General features: G+C 40.2%; 1 protein-coding gene across 3 annotated transcripts in view; it reads left to right on the forward strand.

The window, feature by feature from the left end:
- Positions 1-14447, forward strand: part of SYNE2 (spectrin repeat containing nuclear envelope protein 2) — a 257014-nt gene that overhangs the window by 182047 nt on the left and 60520 nt on the right. For all 3 annotated transcript variants that reach the window (XM_075843762.1, XM_075843764.1, XM_075843763.1), the window contains exons 76-83: positions 312-479; positions 579-710; positions 1716-1912; positions 2532-2664; positions 5451-5633; positions 7355-7501; positions 7968-8144; positions 9618-9773. In XM_075843762.1, coding sequence (XP_075699877.1) covers positions 312-479; positions 579-710; positions 1716-1912; positions 2532-2664; positions 5451-5633; positions 7355-7501; positions 7968-8144; positions 9618-9773 — 1293 coding nt within the window. The remainder of the gene's footprint in view (positions 1-311; positions 480-578; positions 711-1715; positions 1913-2531; positions 2665-5450; positions 5634-7354; positions 7502-7967; positions 8145-9617; positions 9774-14447) is intronic.

Below are 14447 nucleotides of genomic sequence, written 5' to 3' on the forward strand. Positions count from 1 at the left end.
AGTTTATGCTATTCTTGCTGTCAAAAGCAGTGAAATCCCGCACTGCCATGAGCCACCTGGCATGCAACATAGAAAATACTACAACTGCTAAGGGCCTGTTCACATCACCGTTGGCATTCCGTTCCGGGGTTCCGTCGGCGGTTTCCGTCTGGTGAACCCCGCAACGGAAAGTGAAAGTGAAACCACAGCTTCCGTTTCAGTCACCATTGATCTCAATGGTGACGGAAACATCGCTACTGGTTTCCGTTCGTCACCGTTCCGGCAGGTTTCCGGTTTTACGGTAAAGATTCCTTATTTCTTTCCTAAAACAGAAGTTTTTCAGTCACCTGGAAAGTCAAGCTCAATTTCTACAAGCCGTCTCATCACAAAAATCAAGTCCGGATCCTGACAAAGAGCGTGTGGAGAGTGCGACACAAGATGCGGGTACCCTGAGACAACACTCTGATGACCACTGTATTAATATGATGGTTGTAATAAAGGTAGTATTAACAGCAATGACTTAGTTATGGTCCAGGAACTCCACCTGTGTGTCACCATACTGACTAATAACACATCATGTCTGTTCTTCACACCAACAGAACTGGAAAGACTTTGACTTAAGATATGATTATCTCAGTAAGAAATATGAAGCTGTGGAAGCCATGATCCCCACGAGCAGTTTGGTTGAAGAATCAATAGAAAGGGTTACCGAACGGCTAAAACAGTACCAGGTAACCCTAGGCACTCTGACAGCTGATAGATGGTGAAAACTTTATTGGAAAGATATTTAAAAAAGCCATAACTATAATGACTAGCAATGAGGAAACCTTCCTAAATATGTCTGATACGTTTTCAGATGATTAAGAAAAATTCCCATTGGTTCAAAACTTCTGTATTATCAGCATTGTTGCAAATAGAATCACTTAAAGAGGTTCTGTCACCACATTATAAGTGGTCTATATTGTACATGATGTGATAGGCGCTGTAATGTAGATTACAGCAGTGTTTTTTATATAGAAAAACAATCTATTTTCACCAAGTGATGACCTATTTTAGCTTTATGCGAATGACTTTCTTAATAGACAACTGGGCGTGTTTTTACTTTTGACCAAGTGGGCGTTGTGGAGAGAAGTGTATGACGCTGACCAATCAGTGACCAATCAGCATCATACACTTCTCTCCATTCATTTACTCTGCACATAGTGATCCTGCGTTGTTCACTATGTGCAGACACATACTCACACATTGACGTTACTGAAGTGTCTTGACAGTAAATAGACATCGCGTCCAACCAGGACGTGATGTCTATTCACAATCCCGACACTTCGGTAACGTTTGTGTGTGACTTACTCACACAACACATCGAGATCACGCTGTGCTGTCATTTACAGCGAGATACAAATTAATGAATGCCACTGTTTGCCTTATGTTTCCAGATGATGGAAAATAGGCAGGAAATACCCTTTATAGGGGTCGCCCTAGTAAGACATATGGACGTCGGGACCCCCTTTATGATTTAGAGCATCGAGCTGCTGCAAATTGCGGCTCCTACTTTAGCAGACCAAACGCGACGTGTATTACAGCGCCACACTGAGCTCACCCCGGTGGTAGCAGCTAGTAGTTGGAGAAGCCGATCGTCAGAGTGACCTCATTCTAAGAATGCATAGCTATGTAAACCTTACACTAACCAAAAGTACAATAGAAAATATTAACAATTATTTATCTTACCATTCCAGAAAATTCAAAAGCATATTGATGAGAATGAATCCAGACTAAGCCAGGCCATTGTGGCTGGTAAGAAGTTACAAAGCGCGGTGGCTTGCTCCGAACTGGACGGACAGATTAACAAGATGGAACAGCAGTGGTCACAACTAACCAAGAAAGTCAACCATGAACTGCACAGATTGGAGTCTCTCGTTGGCCATTTGGCAAGGTCTGAATCACTAAGTAACTGTATCGTGTTTTATACCTTCTGTCAATTTCCGGTTTCAAACTCTTCAAAAACACAAAACCATCTTTTATTCCCTTGAAAAATAAAAAATGTTTTGTTCCAGAACAAATTCTTGGAAATATTTCTACTATTTTAAAAAATCTGATCTCTATAGTTTTTTTTCTAATAAAAAGAAACAATTTAAAGGACACATAAAGCACCATTAAAATATTCTTCTACCTGGACACATATTAGTCAATTATTCTATTCTTCATATGAGTTAATGGAATTTTTGAAGTGACTTCACTCTTCGCGGAGGCAGACATTTTCTTGCAGATTATTTTTAGAGTTTAGTTTTGTATCCTAAAAAGTAAATAAGATTTCTGAAGACTGAATGAAGTATGGAATGAATGAATTCCAGAAATGCAAACAATTTACAACACAAAGAGATGGCTGTGTTGTGAGCAAGAGTCATTCCAAATGGCAACGCGGCATCCTATTTTAGATTTCCATTAGATAATTATATTACAGTACTTAAGGAGATAGTTATTTTACGTACCTTTTATATAGAAAGATTGTGTTATAATAGAAGTGCTAATTTTTTTTTTGTTTCCTTCCTCAGTTATAACCAGGACTCGCATGAATTATCGGTATGGCTGGAATCTGCCAGGCAGAAGCTAAACAGCAGTAGGATTCAGTCACTGGATGCTTCTCAGAAGCTCAACACCATCAAAAACAACTTGACCAACTTTTTTGTAAGGCAACCGCCAAGGCATAATTATTTTAATATTACCCATTCAATTCAAGCTGATCCTTAAAGGGGGGTTACCCATTAAATTGATCACCAATCCACAGGGAGGTCGACCTCTGGGGCCCCCACCGATCGCACTTCAACTCGATCAGCTGTTTTCACATCTCCTGTAGACTTGTATGGAGTGGACCCACAGCATGCTCCATTCTCCCCACTAAAAGCCAACCATAAGATGAAGAACTCGGGTCCACCATTTTCGAGGTTGGGGGGAATCAGGAAGGCTGGATAGATGATAAAAGTTAATAGTGATAAACCCTCTTTAATTCTTCTTAAGATCTTATTTATTCTTGTTAATACGTTATAGAGGCATTTCAGAAGTATTGATTGATGGTGGTCCGGGTTATGAGACCCCCACCGTCTCTGAGCGCCCTGCATCTTCAGTTGTGATCGGTTCTGCTTGTTAGGCTGAAGACGGCTCACAAAGAAAGTCAATGAGCCTATCTTCAGCCTTACGAGGAGCGCCGATAACAGCCGAAGATGCAGGAGTCTGGTGGGAGATCTTGGCACCTGGATACTCGCCGATCAAAATTCCTAAAATTTATTTTTGACATATAAAAAGACTTTGGAAAGTACAGTTACTCTTTAAAGTACACAAATGGTCTGTTTGTAAGCCAATCCTGTCTTCTGAAAGATCCTTGGAGCAGTGCAGTGCAATTTGTATATAAATCGTCCTGAAAAAAGAAAAAATCCAGATTGGCAAATGTGAATAGCCATATTGGTGACCTTGAAAATACACGCACTAACCATTCTCATACTCTTAAAGGGAATTTCTTCATATGTGTCATTCATTTTGTCTTCCCCCTCCAGTTCTAGTGCAAGTGAAACAAGAGTTTTACAGAAAAGGGAGGGCCTAAGCTGTTCTCCCACTGCATTGTGGGAAGACAATGTCCAACCAATATTCTTTTCTTCACTTGGGGCAAAGACCCATTACACTGCCCAAGGCCTGTATCTAAGTACCCAGGCCAAGGTATATCATGGATTTTGGGCGCCCAGCACTTGGGTCACAGACCCTGTTACCTTTCTCTCCTAGCTACACTAGGAAAGTAGTCATCTAATATTCTGCCTATATGTCAAATCAGTTCTGTCAGTCTTTATATTAATTGCATGATGCCAAGGCAGACCAAGTAATCTAAAAGTAGGCCAAAAAATACAATATATTATTTTGTGACCCAACATGTTTAATAGTGCCTGTTAGTCTTCCTTAGCTCATCTGTATTAAAATGGGACGTTACAAATGTCTCTAGAGCCTCGGAAGGCAGCTTGGTGCTACTTACTAATGCTTTCATAATATCACTGGACATATATACCTATAATCTACCCTTCTATAGGATATTCTTCTTTTGGTCTACTTAGGAGTCTGCACGGGCTATGTGAATTGGGGCAATGCAGTGGTTAATTCTCCAGCAGTTTCGTAGATATTGCCAGTAAAAGGTTTACACTTTATTCTCACTCAGCACTCAGAGCATCCAGTACAAACATTACAACTGTATTGCATGCCAGAGATCAACAAACTGATATTTCTGTTGGGTCTTTCCTGACATGATTTACTAAATCTCTTCATATCCTAAACCAAACTCTTACATTCTAAATGTCCCCATGCCAAAAACACTTGACACTACAGAAAACTGAAAAATAATACAAGAATAGTTCAAACTATTCAATTTTCTGCAGGAGATAGAGCAGAGATTTTTCCAACAATAAACCCAACCACTACCACATGTTAATGGGATTATAAATATTCTGACCATAAGTCATTTATAAAGGCTTGAAATACCTAGAGATGTGGTCATCATGGAAGTCGTGGAAAGAGTGAACAAGTACTGGAAAATGAAATGGTTATTAGAAAAAATTTAGACTGCGTTGGATGTATGAATTTGAATACGTATACACATTTGATCTCCTAATCCTACATCAGTCTAACCCAATCTTCTCCCCTAGAGGTCTCTAGGTCTCCCCTACTCTGTCCGCTATCATACCCAGTCCTCTTCTCGCCAACATGAGTTGGCAGGTTACTGCCCACCAAAAGATCAACATCCTCGTCTCCTGAAGTATGTTGTGCTGATGGGGGACTCCTAATTCACTAATCTTCAATTCGGTCTTTGACCACTCTCTTGTCTCAACTTTCATCTTTATATTATGACATTGCCCCATAATGTGCAGCCTTTCTCCCACCAACATAGTGTAACGGTCATTGCCTCCCACAAGATCAGCATACTAATTCCATGCTGCTGCAATCAATTCCATGATCTGATTGGCTAGAGGTTTGTTCCTCTCTGCCTGCTTTAGGATCCTGACCCTCCCAAATAAAGCCCTGGTCTCACTTACATAATCCTATAAGTGAGCAGGTCACTGCTTACTTACAAAACCAACACACTCCTCTCCTGCTGATGAGATCATTGCCATGATTTGATCGGCTACTGAAGATGCTGGTGACGAGAGATGTACAGTAGATGGACTCCAAAAAGGATCTTAGATTAGTAATATAAAACAAATGATTGAAATATGGCTTATCCCTCGTGGGAACAAATTCCAACATCCCTGATCCTTCAACTACCCCTCCAACCTCCCGCCGTCGGCGGAGAGTTGGGTGGAACGAAATACACATAAGATCATTGGCCAATCCCAATGAAAATGGCGCGTTCCCACCAAGAATTGTTTAACATGTATGGGCACCTTTACTTGTGATTCATGGGTTGTATTACGCAAATGTTGTTTGTTTTACGTTTGCAGGAATTTACAAATGATGTGGACCAGAAATCTTCTTTAAAGACCTCAGTAGTGAACGCTGGTAACCAGCTTCTCCGTCTGAAGGAATCTGATACTTCAGTCCTAAAACTGAGCTTGACAAAGTTTGAGGAAGGTTGGACAGATCTTATAGCCGCATTGCCTGCTACTCAAGACAAGCTGCAACAAGTAAGGAGCTGTTCTTATCGTAATCCAGGTTGACTGTTTCCATAAAAAATATGTGAATATAATGTACCATAGAATTGTTCTTAGGTGAATTGCTTTCAGTCGTCACATGAGACAGTATTTGGTTTTTGTGATTTCTTATGATCACTCTTATCATTTACAATCAGAATTCTAATATTTGAACCTCAGATAATTTAACCAGGTGAAGACACCACCTCCCAAATCTCCTGTTTTTCGCGGGTCACAAAGTGGGCATTTTGTGGGCTCCCTGTGCTGATAGGGGGCAAGGCATAAAAGTGTCTTGTGAATGGGGATATAAATATTGGGAGGCATGCCATATGTGTGGATAGAAAAGGGGTTTTAGGATCAGTCTCCATGACCACGTGCAATCTTCTCTCCTGGCATTCACTATGTTGTGTCTAAACTCTTGTGGACCTGTTTAATAGTTTTCCATAATTACCATCTATCCACACCTCTGAAGGACTGTGCTGATTCTCCGATGTCAATAAGTATAGAGAGTCCTTACTAAGGCCAGGGCTATACCCAGACTTTTTGTAGCGCTTCTTATTGATTTTAACTATTAAATGACAGCTGCAGTCCACAACACAATGTACATATTCATTTAAACTGCAGCTGTAGCTCAATAGTTAAAATTAATCAGTAACACTATAAAAAGTCTAGGTGTAGCTCTTGCATAGCGGATGAGGATCCTTATAGGGTGAAGTTGGGTTCCTGATAGTTAATACTCTTACTGTAAAGAACCCTTTTCTATACTGATGATGAATAATACTGAATAATTGTTACATGACTTCCACATATCTTTTAGGCTAGGGCTACACTGAGACTTTTTGTATTATTACTAATTTATTTTTAACTCTTGAGCGACAGCTGCAGTCCACAAGATTGCTTGCAACTCAATGTATTAATTCTGTAGCTCAATAGTTAAAACCAATCAGTAGCACTACAAAAAGGTCTGTGTAGCCCTGGCTTTAGGCTGGGGCTTGACATAGACTTTTCTTTTGTTGTGAGCGATAAATCGCTGTCCACAGTGCATTGAGTAGCTTAAATCTCTTCAAAATCGCTCCGGACAAGTTATTCACTAGCGATTTATTTTTAACTTCAGAGCTACACACTTGTCAGGAACAATTGTGAAGAGGATATCAAGCTACTTAATGCCTCAATTCCTATAGACAGCGAAACAAAAGTCTATTTCTAGCCCCAGCCTTATGCAACTTGTGTGCAACTTTTTTTTACCTTTCTCCTTGATTCTAAAGGAGTTGTCCATGCATGGACAACTGATGACCTATCCACAGGATAGGTCATCAGTATATGATCGGTGGGGGTCCGACACGCAGACCCTGCACCGATCAGCTGCCTCCAGATGTCCATACCGGAAGCAGATGGCTCCAGTCACGGAATAGAGGCCAAGCTGCAGTACAGCAGCTCTGCAGCAAGGCCGCTATGCAGTAGTCAGAGGCATCTGCTTCCGGCTCTGACTACGGCATACCCATCATAACATCCTGAGCATCTGATCGGTGTGGGGTCCGGGTGTCTGATCCACACCGATCATATACGGATAGGTCATCAGTTGTCCGTGCGTGGAGAACCCCTTTAAATATGCATGAAGATCTTTTTCTGTATGTAAGGTATAGCCACCTCAACAGTTAGTCTAAGCTCTCACTATTTTTAACCCTGGCCTAAGACGTTTTAAATTGGTCTTGCAGCAACTTGTGGAGAAACTTCCATCACTTGAAGCAATCGGAGAACTAATGGACTGGATGAAAGAAGACAACGAAATAAGAGAACTTCAATCTATAAAGAATATTCCGACCACCGCAGCTGACATCAGATGCCTTCTTCAGAGATATAAGGTAAGATTAGGTGTAAAGTGACATAATGATGCAGTGATGTAAATCTAAACATTTAGTCTATTCAAACATTATAGTCTTATCATATGTTTATAGGACATATACTTTGTAAAGATTAAGCAGATCTCAGTGATGTACCTACTATAGAGGCGGATCACGTGACCGCTATGGGGCCCAATATAGGAGAGAGCCTAGCACTTAACTTATTTTCCTGCAATTGCCTGCAGCTGCCACTGGGGGAGCTCACTGCATAGATATTTAAGTTTATTACTAGTGTATAAAAAAAAGTTTGCAGCGAGCTCCCCCTAGTGGTGGCTGTAGGCAGTCAGTTTTTTCTCTTTTACTCTGACAATGTGAAGAGTAGCAAGGGATATGGATCTCCAGCAACTATAAAGATGTGTTATGAAAGCTATGTATTATGTAAGTGGCCCTTTAATTTGAAGGCTTTCCATACTTGTCCCTTTGGCAGGGTTTGCGAAGAGAAATGAGCCACAAGCAGTGGATTGTTGATTTTGTCAACCAGTCATTACTCCAGCTTAGTGTGGGTGATGTTGAAAGCAAACGCTATAAGCGGACAGAGCTTGCAGAACTCCTGGGCAACTTCAATCTACAATGGAACGAAATGCAGGGAAATACCAATGCAGAGGTATGTGCGGCGTCTGTATTTTCACTTTTGAACGCCATTTTATACTTTTATATATAGATATTATATACATATTGGGGCAGAATTTCCACTGTGTCTGCATCTAGAATGTGTTGAAAAATGTTGCATTTCATTTTAGACTAATTTAAGAACAGATGTTTGCGCCTCACTAGACACTTTTAAAAAGTGTTTAGAAAGGGGGTACGGCTTAAAAATGTACCTAATACTAAAACAAAACTAACCAAGAGTTGGTGTAAGGAAGAGGAAAGTGTCTAGCAAGATTCACCAAATTTATCATACACTGTGCACCACTGCGATAAATTTGGCACATCTTCAGACTGCCTGGTTTAAGTTTCTGCTGTCTAAACCTTAGACAGCTTAGTAAATCTGCCCCATCATGTCATAACAAAATCTATAATATTTTGCTTTACTTATTCTATATCTTGAGTGACACCATGATCTTGAGTGACATCATGTCTTACTTTCACGTATCTGCTATCTTCATCTTTGCTCTGACTTCATATCATTCTGCAGTTCCTGCTGATTCAGTATCTGATATTTGCATTCTGGGAGGTGTATTTTTTTTTTATAATCGAGACCATACAGAAATCTGCTGTGGGAAAGAATTATAAATATCAATGCAGCAGAGAAACGCTATAGGCGAGGATTCAGATTTAGACTGATAATATTCAAAATGAGTAGAACATAAGTAAAGTCAAGTATGTGCAAGTTTTCCACACCCCCATTTGAATATGTGATAAAGTGCAAGGTAGTCCAGTGAATTGGCTTACGTGTTGCTTTATTTTGCAGGTAGTTGCTCCGTTCCCGGCCAACGTTGGGTCACGCAATCTCCATTCTGACTCCCTGAATCCTACAGCGTCTGCTTGGGGATCGGAAGTCCGTATCTCATTACAAGTCTATCAGTCTCGATGTGAGTCTCATCAACTTGCATGGACGCTGCATGATTTAGGGAGTCAGAACCGAGATCACGTGACCCAACGGGTTGAAGGGTGCATGAAAACGGGTTGAAGGGTGCTTGCTGGGGCAATGAAGAATTACACAGTTCCCATTGAAATCAATAGGCTGTCTGTGTAATGCATGTACATGCCGAGTCCTCCAGAGTAAGAGATGCTTTTTGTAGCCGCTCTGGCTAGTAGATGAAGGTCCTCAACTCAGAACTTCCTATATGTAGGATATTAGAAAATAAGCTTTCTAAACCAGACGGCCGAATTTAATGATAGAATTCGAGTCCTATCTGCAATTATTGAATCCGCTTTATTGATTTTTGCACTTCTGCAAGTCATTTCTTCAACAACTAAGTCCTTGCTTTTGTTTTGCACTTTTTCTCCATTACATAAAAGGGTACAATGGACAGGTTCTTAGTGTCACTCCACTCGAATAGTCGTTCTAGGTTACTGGGATTTATGTTTCTGTATTGAGGACGTGGTGAGAACTATAGCACTTCTCTCTTTTCAGATTCAACATTTGGAACAGGCTCTTGAAAGCATATCAGCCCAAGAAAGTAGGAGTCAGACAGTAAGCAATTGGTTCGATGCCCAACAGCAAAGACTGAAAAAATTGCATAGGCCATCAAGTCTAACAGCTGCTGAGAGTGTGTTGGCAGAGTGCATGGTAAGTGCCGACAACAGCTCAAACCTATCAGGAGTTTTTCTAACAAAATCACAAGTGTTTGATTCTGCTCTTGCCTGAACCTTCCACATCTCCCCGGGTGTTTTTTTGTGTATTTTTCTAGTTCTGTGTTACTTAAAGTAAAACCTCCTGTTAACAACTGGAATATGATTTTGTCCAAAGTTTTCCATACATTAATGTTATACACAGAAAACTTTATTTAGGTAAACATTTGCATCTGTTAGTACCTGTAACAATTCACTTAAGCTTGTTGTCTTTGAAAGGTGTTTTCCAGGATTAGAAAAACATTCCTGCTTTCTTCCAGAAACAGCGCCACATCTGTTCATGGGCTGTGTCTGGTATTGCAGCTCACTCAATTGAAGGGAATGGGACATGATCGGCAACACCACACACAACCTGTGGACATGTATGGCGCTGTTTATGGAAGAAAGTAGCAATATTTTTTTATTCCTGGAAAACCCCTCTAAAACATGTTAGCTGTCATTGTACAGGGTGGGCCATTTATATGGATACACCTAAATAAAATGGGAATGGTTGGTGATATTAACTTCCTGTTTGTGGCACATTAGTATATGGGAGGGGGGAAACTTTTCAAGCTGGGTGTTGACCATGGCGGCCATTTTGGAGTCGGCCATTTTGTATCCAACTTTAGTTTTTTCAATGGGAAGAGGGTCATGTGACACATCAAACTTATCGAGAATTTCACAAGAAAAACAATGGTGTGCTCGGTTTTAACGTTACTTTATTCTTTCATGAGGTATTTACAAGTTTCTGACCACTTATAAAATGTGTTCAAAGTGCTGCCCATTGTGTTGGATTGTCAATACAACCCTCTTCTCCCACTCTTCACACACTGATAGCAACACCGCAGAAGAAATGCTAGCACAGGCTTCCAGTATCCGTAGTTTCAGTTGCTGCACATCTCGTATCTTCACAGCATAGACAGTTGGCTTCAGATGACCCCAAAGATAAAAGTCTAAGGGGGTCAGATAGGGAGACCTAGGGGGCCATTCAAATGGCCCACGACGACCAATCCACTTTCCAGGAAACGGTTCATCTAGGAATGCTCGGACCTGACACCCATAATGACATAAATAACTCATGAAAGAATAAAGTAACGTTAAAACCAAGCACACCATTGTTTTTCTTGTGAAATTCTCGATAAGTTTGATGTGTCACATGACCCTCTTCCCATTGAAAAAACTAAAGTTGGATACAAAATTGCCGACTTCAAAATGGCTGCCATGGTCAACACCCAGCTTGAAAAGTTTCCCCCCTCCCATATACTAATGTGCCACAAACAGGAAGTTAATATCACCAACCATTCCCATTTTATTTAGGTGTATCCATATAAATGGCCCACCCTGTAGTTTAACTCAAGTGTATCATGGCTGTGATAGTGGGTGAAGGGTCCATGGCCTTTGAAGGGCATCTCTGGGATATCAACATATACAAACTATCTATTCACTTGAGTGGTATGGGCTACTGTACCTGTGTAAATAGCGAAGGGGACGCGGCACTCGCAATAACACCACATGATCCTTATTGTTCTGATCAGCAGGGGCCCCTCTCCTAAGGGTGTTTATCCCCAGGGGCTCAAATCATTCTCTGTCTGCCTCTGCTCTATCTATCTATCTATCTATCTATCTATCTATCTATCTATCTATCTATCTATCTATCTATCTATCTATCTATCTATCTCGTATGTATGTATCTATCTATCTATCTATCTATCTCGTATGTATGTATCTATCTATCTATCTAGTATCTATCTTTATCTATCTATCTCGTATCTATCTATCTATCCATTTATCTCGTATCTATCTATCTATGCATTTATCTCGTATCTATCTATCTATCTATCTATCTATCTATCTATCTATCTATCTATCTATCTATCTATCTATCTATCTATCTATCTAGCTATCTATCATCTATCTCCTATTCCTTGCAGGGCCACCAAAGTATCAGAGGATTTCACAATAGTGTTTGTCTTTATTCCTAAAATTTGTTATCATCTGATGATGTCACAATAGTCTTTGCCTATATTCCTTGGCTGGATTTTATTGTGGTAATGTCACAATAGTACTCTTTATTTCTAGGCTGTGTTCTATTGTAATGATATCACAGTAGTATTCTTTATTTCTACGCTGTGTCCTAATTTGATGATGTCACAGTAGAATGTCTATTTGTAAACCACGTTCTATTGTAATGATATCACAGTAGTATTAGTCTTTATTCTTGATCTGCATTCTATGGAGATGCTATCAAAACAACCTGTACTTTGGAGTTAATCACTTCTCACTAGGGTCGCTTATGTGTTGATTCATAAATCGCCTATTAGATCTTATTCATATGTCTTGCGAGTGCAGTAATAACAGCAAATTTTAAGGCTACATGCACACGTTGCGTATTTTGCTGCAGAAAATACGCAGCAAAACTACAGGAAACAGCAAGAAATTCGAGGCAAAAAATATGCACCTGAATGTGCCGTTTTTTCAGGCGTTTTTCGGTGCAGCTTTTACGGTTTTCTGTGTAAATCGCAGCGTTTTCATGCTGCGGGTTTTGCTGCATATTTCTCCAGAACTAGGAAGATAGAATTTGCAAGCAGAATTGCGGGATAAATTGACATGTCGCGGTGTCGAAAATACGCAACGCAGGTCAATTTACTTCATGGAAATTGACTGCAAAACCGCACGTAATACGCATTGTGTGCATTGAGCCTAAAAGTGGATGTACACATGTTCTTTATAGATGGAGGGTGGGCCCTCAGAATGATTTCCTTCGGTGGACCCAAAGAGCCACGTTCTGATTCCGGTTCCATATGAAGTGGCCTTTATACTTTGTAGGCTATGGGATGTCTAACATACAGAGTGTCAGCGCCTCTTTTTCTGAAAGCCATTCTCAGACTACAGGTTGAACTTGAAGATTATATTGCTTTGAGTACAGGACAAACAAGGCAGCAATTGTACAAAGTGGCCGAGGATGGATATTTTGTTCCTTTAGTAAAACACTGGTTGTTTTGGAAATAAATGTCCGTGAAATGTTATTGTCTGAGCCACCTATAAAACCTTCACTGTAAAAATATATATTTTTCTTTTACTGTTCCTGACTTTGACAATATTGTGCAACTAAATCTCTAACATTGGACTCTTCATGAATGAAACATTCTGCATGAGGATCAAATGTAATCTTCAGACTTACATGATGTTATATAACCACCAGCTACGTCTACTGCACATCTCGTAGACAAAAGCTGAGATGATGAAGCACATTATGGATCCTTTCATTATTATTTGTCCTGTCCTCTCCAATGAGCCTCCAGTATGTGTGATGTGTATCAGATTTTGGGAACCTGTCGTAGAAGCTTTGACTTGCGTGGTCAAAAATTAGGAACCACTTTATTACTCAACCTGGCCATAAATATAGATATTTTCGCCGAACCACCATCCAACCTCCTCAATGCAACGTCCCCCCTATATAGTCAGGTAGCTCATCAGGGGAGGGTATACAAGCCACAATATTCACATCGATGGGACCTATCATTGGAGATATTTTTTTTATTTTTTTATTTAGATTTTTATTGTAAAGTTTACAAACACACGAGAACAAGAATAAAGTGCGTGAATACTTTCGTAATCGATCAGAACAGAACATATCAAATCAAAACAAATCCTATCATATAGATAGAAGCAAACGCTTATGTACATCAATATCCTTGTTACTCCGGGGCAGTTGTCACCTGCATTTAGAAAAATATACAGTCGGGCACATGGCACATGAGGTAGAGAATGCCTTTCTATATTTGCAAGGCACATATTCCCTGACTTGACACATATTGTGAAAAGTGACCCCCCCCCCCCCCCCCGAACAGGTAAGAAGAGGAAAGATTAAGACAAACCAAAAGAAGATAAAAAGAAAGGGAAGAGAAGACGGACAAAAGAAGAGCAAGGGAAAGAAAATGAGGAATCTTAATGAGTGCTGGGAGCAGAGACATTACCACAAGAGGAATATTGTACCGCCTCCATTTCTGATGAAGCCCAATCAGGACCTAGCTATATAGACCACCATATGGAATACTCTATCTCAACCAGTCTGCGAAATGAGGACCAGATTTGAAGGATGACCATGCGTTCCATAGATAAAGCACCGCGTCATAGCTGCCTCTGTCTTCTGCAAGAAGAGACTCCATTCTACACAGTAGGTCCATTTCCACAACCCATTCACCAATCGTAGGTATCATTGGAGATATTGTTCCATTGTAAATGTTAGCCTAAGATCCAACCACACGGCCGTATTATGATTCCGTGATGTAGCAAAGTAGCGTTAACAACTTCCTGCTGACATAAATATTGAAACATGTTTGATTTGTATCATTTGGAACCAGGTTGTTATCCTTGTCCTGAAACATCATGGTCCACAATTTCAGCACTATGGCTCAGTCACTTAGGATTATGATGGTATGATTGTTAATAATTTGTAGTTGCAATTGCTCTTTATTGACAAAGTAGACAGTAATATTTGTAGGTTTACATGGTCGGATCCTTCTCTAAAATTGTACTACTTTTAGATCGTTCATTTTACGGTCCATGGAACCAGAAATATATCACCACAGCACACAGGGCCGGCCTTAGGTTAGATGGCGCCCACTGCGGG

The sequence above is a fragment of the Rhinoderma darwinii genome, chromosome 12 (genome assembly GCF_050947455.1).
Source record: "Rhinoderma darwinii isolate aRhiDar2 chromosome 12, aRhiDar2.hap1, whole genome shotgun sequence".
Lineage (NCBI taxonomy): Eukaryota > Metazoa > Chordata > Amphibia > Anura > Rhinodermatidae > Rhinoderma > Rhinoderma darwinii.